Source organism: Semicossyphus pulcher, unplaced genomic scaffold (genome assembly GCF_022749685.1).
Source record: "Semicossyphus pulcher isolate SPU_LCO1_2020_fin unplaced genomic scaffold, fSemPul1.0.p SCAF_7, whole genome shotgun sequence".
Lineage (NCBI taxonomy): Eukaryota > Metazoa > Chordata > Actinopteri > Labriformes > Labridae > Semicossyphus > Semicossyphus pulcher.
Window position 1 is genome coordinate 16,177,539 of NW_027211748.1, and position 20,378 is coordinate 16,197,916.

At 40.1% G+C, this 20,378-nt stretch overlaps 2 protein-coding genes across 2 annotated transcripts in view; both read right to left on the reverse strand.

Annotated features, from left to right (window-relative positions):
• The window catches only part of pde1cb (phosphodiesterase 1C, calmodulin-dependent b), a 111,630-nt gene extending 101,017 nt beyond the window's left edge, over positions 1-10,613 (reverse strand). Inside the window, exon 1 of the mRNA XM_069684430.1 lies at positions 10,352-10,613. Within this exon, the coding sequence (XP_069540531.1) occupies positions 10,352-10,613 (262 nt within the window). The remainder of the gene's footprint in view (positions 1-10,351) is intronic.
• A 2,587-nt stretch (positions 10,614-13,200) lies between these two features.
• LOC138611633 (vimentin-like) lies at positions 13,201-19,357 on the reverse strand. Its single transcript, XM_069684807.1, has 9 exons — positions 18,777-19,357; positions 18,383-18,443; positions 15,953-16,048; positions 15,485-15,649; positions 14,514-14,639; positions 14,100-14,320; positions 13,923-13,966; positions 13,753-13,838; positions 13,201-13,638 (listed from the first exon to the last, which is right to left on the reverse strand). The coding sequence occupies exons 1-9, from the start codon at positions 19,301-19,303 to the stop codon at positions 13,597-13,599; spliced, it is 1,368 nt and encodes a 455-aa protein (XP_069540908.1). The 5' UTR covers positions 19,304-19,357; the 3' UTR covers positions 13,201-13,596.
• Between the last annotated feature and the right edge of the window lie 1,021 nt (positions 19,358-20,378).

The window sequence follows — 20,378 nt, forward strand, 5'->3', positions numbered from 1 at the left end:
TTTAAAGGCATTTCATATAAATGAAGAAATGCAGCAGCAAAGACGGGAGATTTAGAAGCATTAAATCGTGTCCGTTTTCATCTTAGTGCTAACACCCACTTTAATAAGCTGCATGGCAATTATACACCAGTGAGTGATTAAACATTGGTGAACACTCACCCTCTGAGATTACACACTCACTTCATTTATACTAAATCGTGATCCGTCAAACTAGAACACAATCAAATTAGGATATACTTTATGCTAGTTTAGCCAGTGATTAGAGCATTATTTTAAAGCATTTGAGGTTTTTGAGGAAAAAGGAAATCAATCCCAATCAGGAGTTCTATCCAATTATAAAAGAGCCAGTTTGAGTCGCTCTGTGCAGTTCCAGCGGACACATTATGCACTCGTTGGGTAATTACACTCCATCTCATTTTGTTTTGCGAGCTCCAGTAAGGGCTCTTTATCCTCTCCTTCTCCTGTCACCCCGCTCTCCCCTGCCTCCAATTCATGCAGTATGCAGCAATTTGTGAGGATCCTAATTTTGCAGCGCTCTCACTGTGCAACATCAAGTGCCCACATGTTCCAGGCTAGCTTTTATGTTAATGAGGGCATGTGTGGGGATATTGCAACTTTATTTTTCTTTGCTTGTGTCAGCAGGACTAGCAGGTAAATATTGGTTTTCAAACAGGTTACAAAGTGCTTTTTAAGCAATTGTTTGCTACATTTTAATATGAATGCCCTGTTGAGGCTGCTGTGTGTGTCAAGATTAGTCATTATCCTTTTATTTCTGGTCCTTATCCTGTCACCAATATGAAATCCATCTATGTCAAATAAGCTTAAAGGAAAGGTATAATTACATAGGGCATTAATGAAACAAGTAGGAAGGTGCAAAAGGGCGAGAGAGTGTATTTCCATGAGAGTAGGTGTCTGTTCAAGAGTCTGTATCACGGCCACAGTTTGCTGCAGTAAGTTCAGAGCTTCCAGTTAAATGCATTTGGGGTTACAGAAGTTAGAGAGGAGATTGCATAATACACTTAGCTGAAGGAGTGTGCTTCTGCTTTTATTTTCAAAGCTACATGATGTTCCGCAACTTTTTATATTACTGTGTAAACCCTGGCAATGAAGGCTTTTCACAGAACTGTTAAAAGCCTCAGTAATGTAAGGATGGTGGAGGCGCTTTGAATGTTTTGTCAGCCCATTGGTCAGTCTGTTTAACACTTACATGAACAGCAAGAGATCATTTTTACTGGACAGTATAACAGGAAATTTGACGTCATGGTCTCGGTCATGTCATGTCACGTGCAACAATCAAGAAATGATCAGTACAATGCATGTCAAAAGTGCATTTAAGGCGTGTCCAAACCATCTTTCATACTTAAAGTGAAGATTGTCATTTAAATAAATGTCTGTTAAGTCACTATCTATCGCAGAATGAGGTAACACAATGGTGATTGAGCCTATGGAAAGCCTTTGCATTTGCAGTATTACAGACTGGTGGTCTGTGGCGACTTTCACGGACAAAATCACAAGCGGCACCCAGTTAGTGACGCGTTTTCCATCACCCAGCAGTGGTTGGTCTGCCAGAGAGGGTAGGCGGAGCTAAGCGGCTGCTTTTCCGGTCTCTGCAAGTGTTGCGAGTAAACAGTAATCTACTATGGCTGAACAAACAGAGAAAAGATCGATGACGACAGATACAACTTCAAAAATAAGTGGAAATCCAAAGAAAAAGAAACTAACTCGACACACAGATGAAGGCAAACAGTCTAAAAAGGAAAGCGACCGTCAGCGAGGAAAATCAAGAGTTACAACCGGAGCCAACCGTGGACGTCACACATTCAACACTGTTTGGATTTCTCAGAAGTGTGCTCCAGCAATTACGTTTATCGCCATAGGTGGCGCTACAGAGAAGGAAACTGAGATCTTTGAGATTGGAACGCTTTAACTGGGAAGACGCTTTAACTGGGGGCAAAGTAAGGCACAAGGCGCACAGGGGTCTCTCAATTAATGATGTTTTTTTGCGCAACATGAATCAACGATCTAGATTAGCAGCTAACTTATCTTAGCAGCTAATGATAGCCTCTCTCTCTCTCTCCCTCTTGCATAATGTATCAGATGTTTAGTGATTCTTCTGCTCTCTAGTGTTAATGTTCCTTGTAACTTATGTAGTATATGTGTTGTGTTGGAGGCGAGGTTCAGTGAATTGGAAATGTGGCTCTGCACCATAGAAACATGGTTTGCTCATGGTGGATTAATGTTGCGTCTCTGTAAATAATATAACAAAGAGTCGGTCTGGACCTGCTCTTTATGTGCAGTAAAGTGCTTCGAGATAACATTTGTTATGAATTGGCGCTATACAAATAAAAGAAAATTGATTGAAAGACATGAGCTAGTGTAGTTAGCCACCTTCCAGTAGCCAGTGTGCAACTGATCGCTTTATTAGCAGCTCTAGAGAAGGAAACATAGAGTTAGTGACACCTGCTACCGTAATCAAATATATTACAGGGGACAGAGTGGGGTCGAGAAACCCTGTTAAAGCTGATGCCTAAGGAAAAACGTAAATGCTGAAGTCACATTCACATTTGTGGTAACAGCTCTCCATTACACCAACCGGAAGCCATTTAAAGCGCTGAGTCAGTGTAAAAATGTGCAAGGATGTCAGCCTCCAATCTGATGAGTGAAGACATGTCATCCTTTAACTGCTGGCTGACAGGTCCAGCAAATGATGCGGGCTTCACATATAATTGGGAGGCATTCTGGGAGAAGACTTGGTCTGATTAGGGGAGAGAGGATACATCCCACTCTGAGTTTGTTAGACATAAACCATGACAACCTGGAGTTAGGACCAGGAGGCAGGGCTTCAATATTCAACCCCAGCCCAGTTATCAGCCCAAGAGCTCAACTTATATATTATCAAGTCATTATTATTTGTTTCTTATGAATGTCTTCAGTGAATCTTGAGCCCGATTGTATCGAGCTTATTTAACAGGAAAGACTGTTGAGTTAGCATGACGTCATAGATACCAAGTGTGTGCCAAGCATTTTGGTTTCACGCCTGTCGAGCAAAACACACAATATAAGCGATAATGCGATGTGTGTTGGTTTACATGCGGGAGCAGATTTCAAAGGGAGCACGTAGTACGACAGCTGCTCTGAGAGGTGGCTCCATATACATACATCTGCTCAGTCCTCGTCAAAATCCATTTTCTTCAAGGGTCAACACCAAGGCGATGTCACTGTCACCAGGCAACAGGAAGACCTTTCAGACTTACATTGAATACATTACACTGAGGACGACAAGGGCTTATTATGGCAAATAGCACTTATTAAATTAGTGTTTTTATAGTAAGTGTACTACAGGTTTTCTTTCCTGTTATATTCAGTGTGTGTTTTTCTGACCTACATCTACAGACAGTGTCAGAATATTAGACAGGACTCATTCAGTTTTAAATGCATGTCTGCACAAGTGACATCATTTATGTTAATTCATTTTGTTGTTTTCATTTGAAGAAATAAAGTATAGTTATTTCCGTAAGCAAACCAATGCTACAGTGGACTGGACTGCACAAAAACACACCTGCTTGCTTTTGCTGTTTGTCCATATTTTATCGCTCAACCTTTGATCTGGTCATCAAACACCTGCACAGGCCATCACAAGCAGACATTAATCAGTGCTGGAGATAAAGGGGAGGTGAGGACTAACTTGGGGGATGAGGAAAAAGCCTATTGCACCAAATTATTTCCAGCGCTTAAACAGACACATTTTTATTTGTAGATATTAAAGGCCCATCATACATTTTTACAAAATATATTTTCAGTAAAAATCTGACAAAATAAATAACTCTATTATAGCCCTGTATTGTTAACATTGTTTTCTATATGCTCTATAACTGACATTTCATCAATATTTTAGTGCGCAATTCATCCAAACATAAACAGTTTGGAGGCTCTTTTATTGTGTAATCTGTCCCAGAAGCACAAACGATTCTAGACAACAACTACGCAATCAGAGAGAAAAACAAGCTCATTAGAGGTCTCCCCTAGACTGTGGAACGACACACATTTTGTCAGTCCCCATACCACTGTCACCACAGTGACACAGTCATGTAATTAAGACACACAGGGTGCCAGGGAGCTCGGCTTTTCCCCTGCTAAATACTCATTAGAGGCACCTTTAAGGGTAATGTTAGCCCGTGTTGGAAACCAGTGGGAAATGAGCTGACAAAACAGGGAGCATGAGCTGTCATCTCTCTCCTGATAACAGGAGGAAAAGTCTTGAGCTCCATAGCGCACAAGTTTAGCTAATGATTTTTGCAACAGCATGGTTCCACATGAAAGAGGTAAAACCAGCTGGGTTAGTGTTAGGTCAGTGGGGCAGACAGATGTAAACCTTTTGATTAGTACCAGGCATCTTACAAACACACAAACACACTCTCCTCCAAACACACCAAAGCAGCTAATTAGTGTTATTTGGATGGATTCAGGAAACTTCAATAAATCTGTTCTTCTTAAGATAATTTCACACATGTAGTGTTGGAGACACAGCAGATTGTGCAAATTACTGCACTGGTCACAGAGACCACACAGCACAGCTAAACACTTGGTGTTGATTGGATACACAAAACACCTTATTCAGAGAAACATGTGCACGGCTGCTAATTAATGTTTTTCTGTAGATGAAATGTAAAATCATCTCTTACAAACAAACCTTGTTCTGTACTAAAGTTCACATGCAGCTATTATGCAATGACAAAGCAGAACTGTGCTGAACATTTGTATCTAACAGCTCTGGAATATGATCACAAACAGCAGATTAATTAAGCTGCCCCATCAAATTAGTTCTAACTGTATTTGTAAAATATTCACCACCAGTGTTTTTCAGCAAGCTCTTCCTACAGTAAACCCTTCCTGCAATTATTACAGTGTATAGGTAAGGCTTGGTTACAATGGACTGAAACCTGTGCCCTATTTTTGTATATTTTGGGGTCTAGATGACTAGAGCCCCTTTCCCACTAGTCAAAAAATCCGCTTTTTTGAGTAGTGGGAAAGGTTACAATTAGCATTCAGACCCGGGTCAAATAACTCTGCAGTAGACCCGGGTAATTATCGCCTCAGCTTCGATCGGCATTGATGGGAACACAAAACCCAGGTCGACACGCTAATCTCTGCCCCCTTTCCGGCGTGATGCTATGCTCCGTCGGTAACTTCTGCGACTCCTTGCCATCTCAGCTACAAATTCCACCCGTCTCAGTCCGAGCAGCACTGAATGATTAACATATAGATACAATAAAGACTTACCCACCGTAACATCTTCACTGTTTACTAACCCTGTTTCCGGCGCATTTGTGACGTCAGGCGGTTACATGGCAGAAAAGAGACCGAAAGGAGTATAATCCACTGGCAAAGGGAAAAGAAACAATCTGCATTTATTAGCGGGTCTTCCTGGGTCTGAAGAACCTGCATCAACGGGCTAATTTCGGTGGGAAAAGGGTATAAAAGAAAAAAAAGGTTTTGAACTGCTCCAGTAGATCGCCTCAGTAGTAAGCTAGCTTCAACATAGTCCTTGCAAGCCAGTGCGCTTTATTAAAGTGTGTTTACTTCAGTTGCTTGTCTTTGCCATTGAAAGGTTCGGATTTTGTTTTTAAATGTGAAAATGTGAAACATCATTTTTATTGAGAAGAAACAGAAGTCTCCCTCTAATAAGAAGTGACTTGTTGCAGGAAGTAGATCTTTTGCATAATGTTGTCAGACAATTAAAATAATAACTAAAGCATGCTGGTGGTAAAAACAATTGCTTGTATAATCACATGTATTTTGATAAGGCGCAGTTGCCCTAAAGGATAACATTGCAGCCATTGATCCCCGTTCTGCCTCCGTTAAAATGATCTACTTATGCCATCACAAAACTTTTTGTACCTATAAGTCTTAGAGACTCACAATTATGTTAAAATAGAGCCAAGGTTTAAACATATCGTATTTCCCCTTTAAAAGGTTTCCAGTGGAGCTGTCTTGCAAACAGATAAAGGTGACATTAGGTGTCACTCTCAACAACACTTGTAAGTATCCTTTAGGTCTAAACATTGTGCTGAATGCATTTCTTCCTCTTAAAAAATTGAGTTTTGTTTGAAACCTGCTTTGTTTACATCCTTGTTAACCAGCATTAGCATTGCTCCATTGCTCCATAACGCTACTTGTGATGAGAAACTCCACAGGGATCTTTTAATGCAGGAAAAGATTGTTAGCAATAGTGAATATCATTAATGTCAAAGCTGACTAGATGTACGACCGCAGTTGTGAACCCCATCCACCCTGAAATCACACTCCCTTTTCACTGCACTACATGAAAATCACACTACTTCCTGTACTGACGCAAAATAAACTAAAATAAACTGCCAACAGAAAAAAAAAAAAAGTACTTGCAAATGCAGCGAAAGTTACATATGAGCACAATTCGTGTGACACAGGGTTGCTAAGTTCTACACTAAAGACAGGCTAGTCATTCCTATTATCTTCTTCCACGTTTGTGCCTCCACCTGCATCTCCTCCTTGCTCCATAGGTCCTCCTCCCACTGTGAGCCACAGATGAAAGGATGAGATGTGAGGATAAAGGAAGAGATAGAACACATATTTGCCATATGTGGCACACATGCTGGATCCAGTGTCATTTTAAATTGATATGAATTACTTATAACATGAGTCACAGCGACACTGCATGTCACAGCTCAAGTAAGGGGGTGTCTTCTAAGGTTTTGTTGTGTTTGGAAGGACAGTTTTCATTCATTGTTTTGCATACAGAATATGACATGTGAGATTAAATTCAGCATTTTTTTTCAATAAAATCTAACAGCTATATGTTCAATGTCCCCCTATACCAATTTTACCCACCAGATGAAGGCTACAATTCAGAGTTCCCATTTGCCTTAATTTGAACACATTTGTCCATCATTGATTTGTCGTTCCCCCTTTTTGTATTATCTTTTCACAGTCCCATCATATCATCTTTAGTATCCAATTACATAAACCAGCTGCTGCATCCTAATGATCAATTTATGAAAGAGGAAGCATGCAACTTCACATAATAGTAGATACAGTAGCAGTGGCAGTTGTATACACCAGCGGGCCATTCCTAAGACACTAATTGGTTATTACATTACATCCATAGGAAAAAATATAAAGAGTCACACATTTCCTTTCCTCATGAAGATGAACTGGTTAACAACGTAATCGTGTTTTCAGCAAATGTTGGCAACACACTGTCCTGCTACTTGCTATTATGCAAAATAAGTAAAACCATTTCATAAGGGTTCATAATGCAACATATTTAAGTTGTTAAAGGAAATGGCTGTTAATGTATTTGCTTATAACTAGAGGCATATGGTGAGGATGGGGTGAAAACAGATAGAGAATGATAATACAGTAAAACACAAAGCGTAACAGTGGATGATGTGCCTTCACAAGTTATGATTGTTAAAATATTATGTACATTAAAGATTCAATCTCGAACATTTCAGTTGCTTTTTCTAAGGTGGCACCAAACTTCCCAATTTAACCAAACGTTTACAGCTGACTCCCTTTCTTACGGTTGTAACTCTTCATTTTCCTCGCTGACGGTCTCTTTCCTTTCAGACTGTTTGCCTTCATCTGAGCGTCAAATTTGTTTCTTTTTCTTTGGATTTTCACTTATTTTTGAAGTTGTATCTGTAGTAATCGATCTTTTCTTTGTTCAGCCATAGTAGATTACTGTTTACTCACAGCGCTTGCAGCCGCTTAGCTCCGCCTACCCTCTCTGGCAGACCAACCACTGCTGGCTGATGGAAAACGCATCACTAACTGGGCGCCGCTTGTGATTTTTTCTGCGAAAGCCGCCACAGGCACCCAGTCCAAAACTCTGCAAATGCAAAGGCTTTCATCAGTGGGCCACAACTACATTATAGTGTGTTATAAAGTGATAATTAACTATTGTACTGCTTACAGGTGCTCAATCGGGGGACTGTTGAAAGAGTTTACCAAAATATGTTTTATATAGAATAAATTCAATTTCAAAAACTAAATGCCGCGAAAGTCTGTTTTTACATTGCTGAAAAAACTGAGGCGCATTCTGTAAATAAATAAGAGTTTTTACAAGTTATAAAACTAAAAGACTGCAGATTGGGTAAAATCTTTTTCCTGAAGAAACATGTGACATTTCAGACACATATTTCACTCCACCATTTCTTATCCAAATGTGCTATCTACTTTTATTATACTATGACTAATATGCAACATGTGGACAACTCCAGCTTCTTGTACGCCACAGGAAACCCTCCGACTATGACCTAGTTCTTGTGCCAGTATTGCAATCAACAGCAAGGTAATTGCAGCTCTTCAACATCACTGATTGTATCAAAGACTGTAAGACATGTCCCATAAAGCCCTTTGCTACACTAGTCATGTAGTCTGGGTAGCTGAAAAAGCCCTGCCACTGTCATAAAGGATCCATCAATCTTAATTGTGGGGGTGTGTGGTTAGATGTTGCATTGGAGCTTAGATAAAAGCTCTGGTTTTAAGTTATTATTATTCTATTCTATTATATTCTGCAATCTATGAACTTCAGCACTAAGCAGAAGTTAAGATCTCTACACCAGTGGGAATGTCTAACACTGAGGGGACCCAACCAGATCAGGAGGTAGGTGTCTGTGTTTTGCTCCTCAAAGGGAAGCAGATGAGTGTACAGTCAGGAGAGAGTCAGGGAGGAGACTCCTGAACCCACATGAACATCACTGGGGACCAGGGAGGAAACTCAACAGGAGTCTACACTGCCATACGGTCATGGAAACGCCACAGTACAGATGGTATTTTAGGAGTCAACCAGGGACAAATATATTCCTCTGGGACGGACATGCAGGGAGTTGGAACTAGAGGTGGCAGCCGTGGTGAGGGTAGAAGACAAACAGGATTAATTAAAGGAAACACTGACTAACACAAAGGACAAAACTGTAAAACAAAATGTTTAACTAATAGAAATGCTGCTGGATAAAACGTTATCTTCATCAATTCACAAGTTTGCAAAACTAGACTGGCGTGGAAAAACTTCCGTCTTAATTATTGTATTGTTGGATTAATGATGCTTAGTGTGCATTCATTTTCCTTTCAAATACGTCATCACCAAAACCACAATCTTACAAAACTCATACTAATTCAATAAAGTAAAAAAATAAATAAACAAGTATATAACACATCCCTGTTAAACTGCAAATCCACATCTGAATTGGTTAAAATGAATAGGGCTGTAATTTGTTGGGATGACACCTCAAACATCAAAGAGATGTTTTGGGAGTGGAGATATGTTGCATTGAGGCTGGCCTTCAAAGAGCTCTGCATTCATTCAGTGAATACCTTTTTTTCCAGCAGCATATTCACAGTATTCCTCTGAAGTGACCAGTTGCTCTCATCTACAGATAAACCCATGCACCGAAACCACAGAGATGTGCAGTTTTAAAGTAACCCAGCTGCTGTATTTGAGATTATGGTGCCCAAAAAATAAAGGAAGTTTTGGGTTGATTTGAGAAGAAGTATATTTGCTAAATTGAGCTACTGATTGGCCATCGCTATGATCGGACCAAACCATACAAAATCTAACAGATGAACTGCTTGATGCATATACTGGTTATAATTGGTGTCAAATAACAAAGTGCTATACTTAAGTACAATTTAAGATGCTTCAGGATACTTGAAGTATTGGCCACAGTTGTACATTCTAGGCAGCAAAAAGCACCCTGCCAGTGTCAGTATAATTTTAGTGGCTTGTTGCTGATCTTGCATGAGTACATTATTTTATAGTATAACCCTGGTTTTATACTAGATCCATAAATGGTATACTGGGGCACGTATGAAACTTATCCATGGTTAATGGTATTGATTCCATCTGTGTTTTTTTCTCTTTATGTTTCTCTGCTATGACAAGACAAAAAAATCCTCCATAACAAGTAAGTCTTGCAATGAAAATTTTACTTAAGTTAAGTAGGACGTATGCAGGGCTATTACTGACAAAAATAGAGTAAAAGCACTCACTAGGCATAATAGTCTGTGTCTTTTTAATATTATATTATTGAATTATCATAATTCATGTGTTAATAGGTGCCGATTAAACTATTTCATATTCTGTAAAATAGCTTAATGTATAACAATGCACATTCATTTACAGACTTTTACGTTTTGTAAGTCAAAGCAGAAGGAAAAAGACCTCAAAGTACCTCAAAAATGTACTGCAAATGTGTTACTTCTCACCACTGTTTATCATGTACTGATATTTACGTATCTTTGTAACGTAATTACTTCCACAGGTAGGTAACTTCCTCCTTGTTAAATGCTCATTTACAGTTCAACTCACCGCTCAGCTGACCATCAGAAGTCTTCTTCTCTGAACTTTGTTTGGCTCCGTCGGAGTCTTGCCTGCTCAGAACCTCGGACAGCGACTGGCGGGAACTCTGCCGTCCGGTCTGGCTCGAGACGTTGAACCGCGCGCTCTTCTTCTTGGTCCGGTCCGATTCCGGGGCGGACTGGCTCCTCTCCGGGTCATGGTTCTCCGGCTCTGAACCCACTTTCACCATCGCATTTCTCGTCCTTGTGAGAGCCGAAGTCACCGAGCCCATCACCAAACAAGATAGAAGCTTCAGTCGGAATCAGTTACTCTGAGTTTCATTTTTACTCAAAACCTGTTGAACCATGACTCCATTTTTGTTCCACTCGTCAATTCCAACTAACTAAGCGCTGAAAAAAACTTCCTACCGTGTCAAACACAAAGTGTAAGCTTGTAAGTTCATACTTAACGAATTTTACTGACAGAAAGATACCGAAATTATTAAAGAGCCGAAAAAGATCATTCAAACGGATCATGTAGGCATCTCCCTCGACCTGTTTCCTCCGACAGACACGTCACATGGAGAAAGTTGCTCCTTCGACAAACACACTGATCTCCCGGGGCAGACCGGCGAAAACAAGCGACATTAATTAACCGACAAGTATCCCGGATCATTAAATTGAGCAGTAATACGAATACACCGACTTTAACAGATCTAATATTGTTTATAAAAATAAAAAATATTTGGAGATTCTCTCTTGTAAAATCGCATTCTTAACGTTTCTAATATAAGTTATCGCGAGATTTGAACTGGGTCAAATAAACGGCCAACTTGAAATGTGATTTATTGAAGCTTACGGCGACTTGTTGCCAATCGCAGCCTGCCGTGATACAATGAATGACCCGACACTGGTGATAGTTCAATAAATGTTACACACCGACAGATGGCAGTCGTGCACAGGAGGTTCCCAGTGAATTCGGAGCAAAATATTTGATTTATGAATCCGTTTTTAGCAGTATTAGGCTTAAGTATTTTGACTTTTTATTTGAGTAAAAGTTGCAGTACTTCAGTGAAAAAGTGCTCTGCTATGAGTAGCTACAAGTCTTGCATTAAAAGTCTCACTAAAGTAAAAGTACAGAAGTAATCATTAACAGTAGGCATCAAAGCATACTTATAGGCAAGTACAAACATACTCATGCTGCAGAATGGCTCATTTCAGAATTAAATAGTATACTGCATTAAAACAAGCGATGCATTAATGTGTAATACTCTTCCATAGTGCAATTCCTAAAAATGAAAGGTTACTAATAATTGAGACTAAATATAGTGGTTACTAATACTATACAATATTTTCCTCCAAAATGAAGTGGAGCAGAAATAGCCTATAAAGTAGTAGAAAAACTCAAGTAGAAGTATAAATATGCATTCATACGCAGTAATATAATGCAATTATATACAGTACAGTGTGTCCCCTTTTAACTGCAACCCATTGATATATGTTTTGTGAGTTGATTCTGACCATTATATTTCATTGGGCAGAGTAAATAACCTTGACTTAAGTTTGTACAAGTGACCTCTAACCTGTAAAGGGTCCTAACTATATAAAGACGAAATGTTATTTTGTTTAGCCTATTTCACCTAATTGATACTGAATGTTATCACTTAGTACTTATTTCAAGGGCTTAGGGTAAGGTTGAACATAGCAATACAACAATATAAAACAACTCAATTACAGTTTGCATTCAAAGTCTTACTTAATATTTCTGTATATTATTTGCAAAATACTCATTAAAACTAATAAGTAAAAGTATAAATTATGCAGCAAACACTATGAAATGAGGAGTAGAAGTAGCAAAATGTAGAAAAGTATGTATCACAAAACTGTGCATCAGTACGATTTACATTTTTATGTTTGACAATCTTACCTCAAGTTGCATTTTGGAGCTTTCAATCGTGTGACATGATCCTCATCAGTAGATGCACTTTGCCCAGTTTGTTCTCATCGAATTTTACATGTTTTTTTATTTTCCTGAACACTTTTTCGTGTTGGCTGAAAAGTTAGACTTTAAAGTTCACACTTCAACTGGGAAAAAGCAGTTTACAAAAAAATGTCACCATTAGACCATTTACCTGCTGTTGTTAGTTTACTTAATATTTCTGAATTACACAACTATTATTTCTCTCTATTATAAGGTCAAAGCTGTTAACAGGATGGTAATGTACCTTGGATTGTTATAGATCGACCAAGCCCAGCCTTTACTGTATAATTCAACTAAGAACACAGAAAGAGTGACACTGACTGCACACTGAGTACAGTGTTCATATGTACCAACCTAATGTAGTCAAATAAGACAGCTCTGCACAAAACCTCTTAGTGGAGCTTCTTAAGTTGAGTGTTTGTTGACTTTGGGTCAAAAATGTTGAATTAAATCTGAAAATGACATTTCTCGAGCCACAGTTAGTGTTGATGTTGCAGTAGATTGTATTACATGATGTAGTTCTTCTAATATGTTGTCTCTCTTGTCTGCAGCTGTGTCCTGATTTACTTACCTACATCAATTATAAGTAACATTATAACATGATTTTACTTAATACAGGTCAACTTAGTGTCATATTTTAGCTTTAAGAAACATAAAGGACCATTGAAATTACATAATTACAGCTTAAAAATGTTTCTAAACTAGTTTGCTTCTTAAAAAAGCTGATCAGTAAAAATGATTAAAAATGATTGATGCACGATTCTGTTACTTGCAAAATAGGACATTTTTAAAGTTCATGCAGTACTTAAAATGATATATTCTTACATAAATGAATTGTGTTACCCAATATGGCTTCATTACTATAATGTGAAGCAAAGTATAACACCTGGTGCACAATATTGAGTTACAGTCTTAATGGTTTATTGCTGCGTACAGGCAATTGTGACATCTTTAGCATACAGATTTCCTGGAGTGTGCATGCTGTATTGATCAAAAATACTACTTTGGTTACAAAGAAAGATATTTGTAGACCTCAATAAGGATTTCTATGTTGTGCTGATTTCATTATTCTGTCTAAACAAATGTGACAAAAGAGGATACTTTAAGCAGAGTAGAGGAAGCGAAATACAGTCTGTGTGTCAGCTAACAGGCTTACTGGATCATCACATATAAAGGCACTTTTAGAAGCTGTTTGCTTTTTGTGTGTTGTTGGTTTGTTTGCTTGCTTGTAGCCACAGTGAATTGTGTTTCTTCTTATTGCTTTAGTTGATTGTTTGGCAAAGAAAGAGACATTATTACTCCATGTCGTCGTGGTTCTGAGTTGACTCGTTGATCACCTGAAAGAGGATGTAGGGGACAGAGAACAGGTGATGAGCAGAGTTGTGTTTTCCGTGGAGGGGAGCGTCAGGAAATTACTTCACTGATTGAAAATCTCTTGAAGTTGATTTTACCTGACCATCCCTGGTCTCAATGGTTTTGATGAGAACCTTCTTGGTTGTTGTTGTTTCCACATGAGGTTTGGAATCAATCATTGTTTCTAAAAGAGAAAATTGTGTATGTTATCATTATGTTGCAACAAACAAACTAAAACCAACCTCCAACATGCAGAATGTGATCGTACCTCTCAGGTTAAGAGAAGAGAAGTTTGGCAGAGGGGTGGAGATTCTGCAAAGAGAGAAAGTGCAATCCACAATTTAATGCACATGTAATTTTGTTGCATGTAATTCATGTTTTCATGCATATCTGTAACCCAAATGTTGCGACTGTCATTTGAATCCCAAATCTCCTAATTCCCCACCTGCTCTCCTCTCCCTCCAGCAGCTTCCTGTAAGTGGCAATCTCGATGTCCAGGGCCATCTTGACATTTAGGAGGTCCTGGTACTCCCGCAGGTGACGGGCCATTTCGTCCTTCATGTTGTGAATGTCGTCCTCCAGACGGCCGATGGTGTCCTGGTAACCGCCCGTCTCCAGGGAAAAGTTCTCCTCTATCTCTCTCATCTGGCGCTCCAAGGACTCATTCTGGGACAGCAGCCAAGCGAGAACAAAACGACGCTTAAGCAGTGAAAATAACTAGCTTCAAATAAATATGCTCTGTGACCTGAGAAAATAAAGTCTCCCTGGTATAAATCTCTTAGTTATGTCATATTCAAAACAATGGGTTTTAGCAAACTTAACTTGCATTCTACAGTTAAGCCTAAAACTGCATACTCACAGTTCCTTTAAGGGCATCCACCTCACATGTAAGTGCCTGAACTTGGCGTCTATAGTCATTGGACTCTTGTTTGGCCACTCTCAAGGCATCGCTGTTCCTGGCTGCAGCATCAGTGAGGTCAGCAAACTGGCGACCACAGGGACAAACATAGAGAGGGGAAGTAAGAAGTGAGAAATCAACTGTTCAATAAATGATGAGTCAGAGGGCGGAGGAGACTAAATATGGCAGTTGGGGTGAATGATGAAAGATGTGGCCACAAAGGAGGCTTGCAGACATTACACAGCAGTCTGGGTGGTTGAAGTAGTTTTATTTAACACCATTTACTACAATCCAACATCCAAAGGTCACAAAGAAAAAAAGATTATACTGTACTGAAAAAACAAGATTCTTGCATTGATGTTTAACCTGCACTGACTGATTTCTCTGCTGCATTGGACAGTGAAAACGCACTAAAAAACATTTTGATAGGTCAGACTTGTTAGAATTAAATGTTTCAAGCAGAAAAGGGGGTATCATAATTAAATTGGATCTGTGCTTCTGGGAAGCAGTTCCACAATTAATTCCTCTTTCAGCTCTCTTTTTGGTCTCCACCAGGGCTGGGAGGAAATGTTTATTTTTTGAGCAGCTAAACAATCCTCAGTGTTCAGAAGTTGGTTTCTATCTATGTCAAACACCAGCAGGCTGTTAGTGCACAGTGGGTTTTTCCCTCAAAAACATCTGCCTACTGAAGATGAAAAGATTGTTGAACCAAATTATGGGCCTGAAAGAGCCTAAAAATGCTCAAAAGAGATAAGCAGAGCTGCAGAGTCAGGCAATTTTTTCATATGGGTTCTTCACTAAGTGGAAATGTTTTCACATGCTTGTAGTCTCAAACTTTTTCTTAACATAAAAATACTGAAAATAGCTATTTTATAGGTCTAAAATGTGCAGAATTTGGGATTCGACACCAGTTCAATACTCCCCATCTTTACCTTGGATTTGTACCACTCCTCGGACTCGTGGATGTTTTTGGAGGCCAGGTTCTCGTACTGCAGACGGACGTCCCTCAGAGCAGCTGTCAGGTCAGGTTTAACCATCTCCATGTCCACCTGCACATGCTGCTGCTGCTGCATCTGGCTCTGCAGTTCCAGCATTTCCTATAATGGAATCAATAGAGCCGGCATGTACAAAACAATTTTTGCCGACTCAGATGACATACGTTGAGGACATTATTAGACGTACTTGATTCATCTCTTTGTCCTTTTGCTTTTACCTTTCTATGACCTTTAGGCGTTTTGCATTGCTCTGATGCATAAAAAACATTTTGTACTCTTGGCTAAAACAACAAATACCTCAAATTATTCTGTATTCATTAGGGGCCTTTAGCTTATTAGCCAGCACATGCTCAGTATGCCCACAGTAGAGGGGGTCAGCTTTAGGAACAAAAGAAGGAAACTTACCTCATCATGCAGCTTCTTGAGGAAGTTGATTTCATCCTGCAGGGACTCCACCTTCCGCTCCAGGTCCAGTCTGGCAAGGGCAGCATTGTCCACATCCTGCGTAGTGACACTGACTCTTAATGAGGTGACTTGTGAAGGTGACATCAATTATGCATTGTGTGTTTGCTGACATAGAAAAAAAAAAGTCTCTTTCACATGCAGTATAGGTGCAGCAACACAACACCCATGTACAAAAAATTACCCTTTGTGTAGCAAGGCAAGGTCACGCAAACACATGCAGCCAATAAGAGTCAACTGTAACCACGTGACGAGTGTCACTGCAGATGATGATTTCCATGGGGTGTGTACAATGCAGCACCTTTCTGGCCACAGTCCCCGACTACATCACAGGCAGTGGTGGAAGGAGGTACAGTTTGAGGTACAGTTTGAGGTCCTTCATTAGTAACTGTATTGTGTACTTTATACTTATGCGCTGCAACATTTCAGAGAGGAATATTGGGCTATTTTCGCAACTACATTTACATTTACTAATCACCATTCAGATTAAGATTTTACAAGATAAGATCTGATGAGTGCAGTGCTTTAGGATTAAACTACCTGTTAGTGTATGTACATTAGCTATATATAAAAAATGATATTTAATAAATTAATAAACACTCTAAAATTAGTGTTTCATTGAAATGAGTACTTTGTTGACATATATAAGGACAGGATATAAACATGCAGTGTCATGGGTTTCAGTCTCAATGAGGTACTTCTACGTTTACTTAAGTAAAGAATCTGAATACCTCTACGACCCCAAAAGATCAGCATGCTGACGTTTGTTAAACTGAGTTCACGGCCTGTTACCTTACATAAAACAATCAAATATAACTATTGTTTCATGCCTCCCTGTCCTGACTTTTGGGGAGAAAGTTCTACATAATTCAGTGAGATTGTTGGCGCTACTGTATAAAGGAATGTGATTTTATAAAGGGAGGCACTGCCAGAACACCCAGAACCACAAAGCTTTATTCAAGAGCTCCTTAATCCCATTTGTTATTTCTTAACTGCATGCTTATCCTGAAAATCTCGATTGTTTCTTTTGGTAGAAATGTGGTTATTATTCCCCTGGAAGGTCTGTTACTGTGTGGACAAAGTATTCCTCCTTGCTCACCTTTGTATGACTTTACTGAATGACACATTCAGCACGGTATCTCTTGCAAACAAAGACACTACATTTTGACGTGTATCCTAAAAATCCTACTTGGTTCTATTACCGGTAATTCTATTTTATCTCTTGTGCATACACACTCACTGTGGCACCACACTGCACTGCTTTGTTAGGGCGTTGGCAGGCTGGTTAGTGAGGTATCAGCAAATGAAGCAGCTTTGCCCCCCGCTCTAATGCCACAAACAAAGTGAGCTATTCAGCAGGCTTTCCCAAACGGGCCCGCGGCTGGAAGAGTGACTGTCTGCCTGACTGAGCGGGAGCCGGCTGTAGGCTTGGCATTGTTGTCTCAGTGCCACCGTGGCATGCCACAGGGACTTCCTTCCTGCCATTCACACAGACATGGTGATGATTGTGAAATGTATTGATACATACTGACAGCCCTAAAAAAGTGCATAATCACTTGAGAATTGTATGTACTCTTAGAGCTAGGGTTTTTTTCTGCAGCATGTAAATGCACCAAACTTTAGATTGTTTTTTTTGGGTCCCGTGACACTCATTTGAAACCATCTTCCCAACTTATAATCACTTCATTATTCGCCATGAAACCCAGTGATAGGGAACAATCTCCCTGACAGTCCCATAACGAGTGAGACTGCTATGTGCTAATGCCCTCCAAGAACGAGACAGTGGGATCACATGGTGGCTTGTCTTCTCGCTCTGATAACCACATTGGGTCCACACCGCTGTTGTGTTTGTGTCCGTCTCATTCAGCGTGACCGGTCAGACTTAAAAAGATCTCCTCTCCCTGCAGGCCTCATTTAACTCACCAGCCACAACTTGGCCTTTTGTACCAGGCCAGGGTCGGTTCTGCTCTGCAACTATTTGGGCTCATGTCTAGAATCTGCTGTTTTGCCATCAGAAGAAAGCATTCCTGTCTCTTCAGCACATTAGGAGCAATTAGATTGAGATCAGGTAGAAGAAAAGGGACTGTTACACCACTAACCTGTTAGAAGTGACACTCATTGAGATAAAAATGTTTATCTAATCTTTTTGACGTAACCTGTGGCCTATTTAAGGCTTTAGTAAACCCTTACCAACCAGGACTAGCAGGGGAGGTGGGGCAGTGAAGGGCTCAGGAGCCATCCTAAGATGAATCCCTTTTTACCAGTCTCTTAGCAAAATTCCTATATGTTACAACAATATTTAAGAGACATAGATTTGTATTAAACAAACAGTTTGAAAATGCTTTATGACATTGTGTGACTCATATACTGTACCTGTCTGAAGCTCTGCATGTTGCTCTCTGCATCCTCCCGCTGGACTATCTCATCCTGCAACCTGCATGGGCAGACAGAAAGCAAGCAGTTTCTCCGTAAAAACCTCATTTTTTCTGCCTCCACTTCTTGTTCAGGTGAAAACATTAAACAAAAACTTCAATCAGACACAGAAGCTGCAGAAGCAAGTTTCCCGTCGAGGTTTTGCGCAGTGCCTGGCACACACGGTACTAGAAACGTCACAAATGAAGTGCAGCCTTTATGTATTGAAATATTTAACAAGTTAAATTTTAATAAGCGGATGTACATACTGATTTTAAAAAAAAAGATACAAAGTCCTACGCAACAAAACAATATATATATGGAGACAGAGGACAAAAAGTGCCACGCCTCCTACTTCTCTCTCAGCCGGTCGATGTCATCCGCCAGGTTATCCCGGTGAACTTCCACCCGGGCCTTCTCGTTGGTGAGCTGGTCCACCTGGCGCCGCAGCTCCCGCATCTCATCCTCATACAGATCTCCGACCCGGGACGTGCCCTTGCCCCGCAGCTGCTCCAGCTCCGCCAGCAGGATCTTGTTCTGCTGCTCCAAGAAGCGGACCTTCTCGATGTAGCTGGCGAAGCGGTCATTGAGCGACTGCATCTGCGCCTTCTCGTTGGTGCGGTTCGTGATGAACTCGCTGTTGATGGCGTCGGACAGGGAGAAGTCCAGGTTCTCGGAGGCCAGCCGGGGCATGGCCGTACTGCTCCGGAGCCTCTGGGTCTTCGCTGCGTAGATAGTCGGCGCGCAGGAGAGACCGTAGGACACCCGGGAGGAGCGCACCGGGCTGGAGACGTTGCGGCTGCTGTAGGTGGTCCTGCTCGTGACTCTGTCCCCGCCGAACATCTTCTTGTAAGAAGAATGTGGACCTGGTCTGTAAGACATCTTGCGTGTTTCTTTTCAGACAATAACTGTGTTACTCTTGTCCCGACTGCATCAGCGGAGTGAGCCTGGAAAGGCGTTCCCTAAGCCATTACTTATTTATAGTCTCCTCCTTATGCAAATGACTTAACGGTGACATGAGTGACACTTTGACAAACCAATCAGAGAGCAGAACATATAACGCTTGTATTTCAGGTCCATAACAACAGATTCTGGACCTATAGGGCAGACGTATTATTGCAGATATGTGAATCTTTGGGGAGTAATTAAACCAGTGGTTTAACTACATAATGCAGTAGCTCATTTCGTAGTATTACTTATTTGCTTTACCTTTTTTGTAGTTAACTTAAAAAAAGAAAAGTTACAAACAATTTGGACCATTAAAAAAATATTTTTTTTATGGTCTCGACATTTTTTCTTCTACTGACATTGAACCCTTTCAGTCATCCTGACCGCTGCGTAGGCATGCCAATGTAACAGTAATGTATGGATAATTACTAATTTTAACAAATATTCTGGGAAGTTGTTTATTGTATTTTAGAAGTAACCTGGCTGAATACCACCACTAGCTTAGGTGTCCTTTCCTCCCACTTTCGCATAATTAGTGTGATACGTAAGTCATTTGGTTTACATAAAAACCTGTGAACAGGGTCACACTTGCAAAAAAACCCGCTGCACACTGCAAAAAAAAGGAAAGAAAATCCGTCTTATTTGTAAATTTCTTGCACATACACACTCAATTTCATATTATGTTGGATATTTGTCACGTGTGACATCAAGCAACTTTAAACACGCTGTGAACGAGCTGAAACCACATTAGTTAAATCATATAAAGTGCAGTGAATCACAAAAACAGCATGTGAGTGTCAAGAGATAGAGTAGCTCTTGTAAGAATTTCTTTTGGATGTTTGTTAATTCTTTCCACAAATTAAGAAAAACAAACAATAAATAAGCAGGGCATGGGTTTGGTCTCCATGAACTTTAAGTTCAGCTAAGGACAGAGAAAATTATAATAAGGATTGGAGTGTAAAAGTGTTACTCGGGTGTCATTCTTGGGGATGGTTTTCCCATGGCCCTG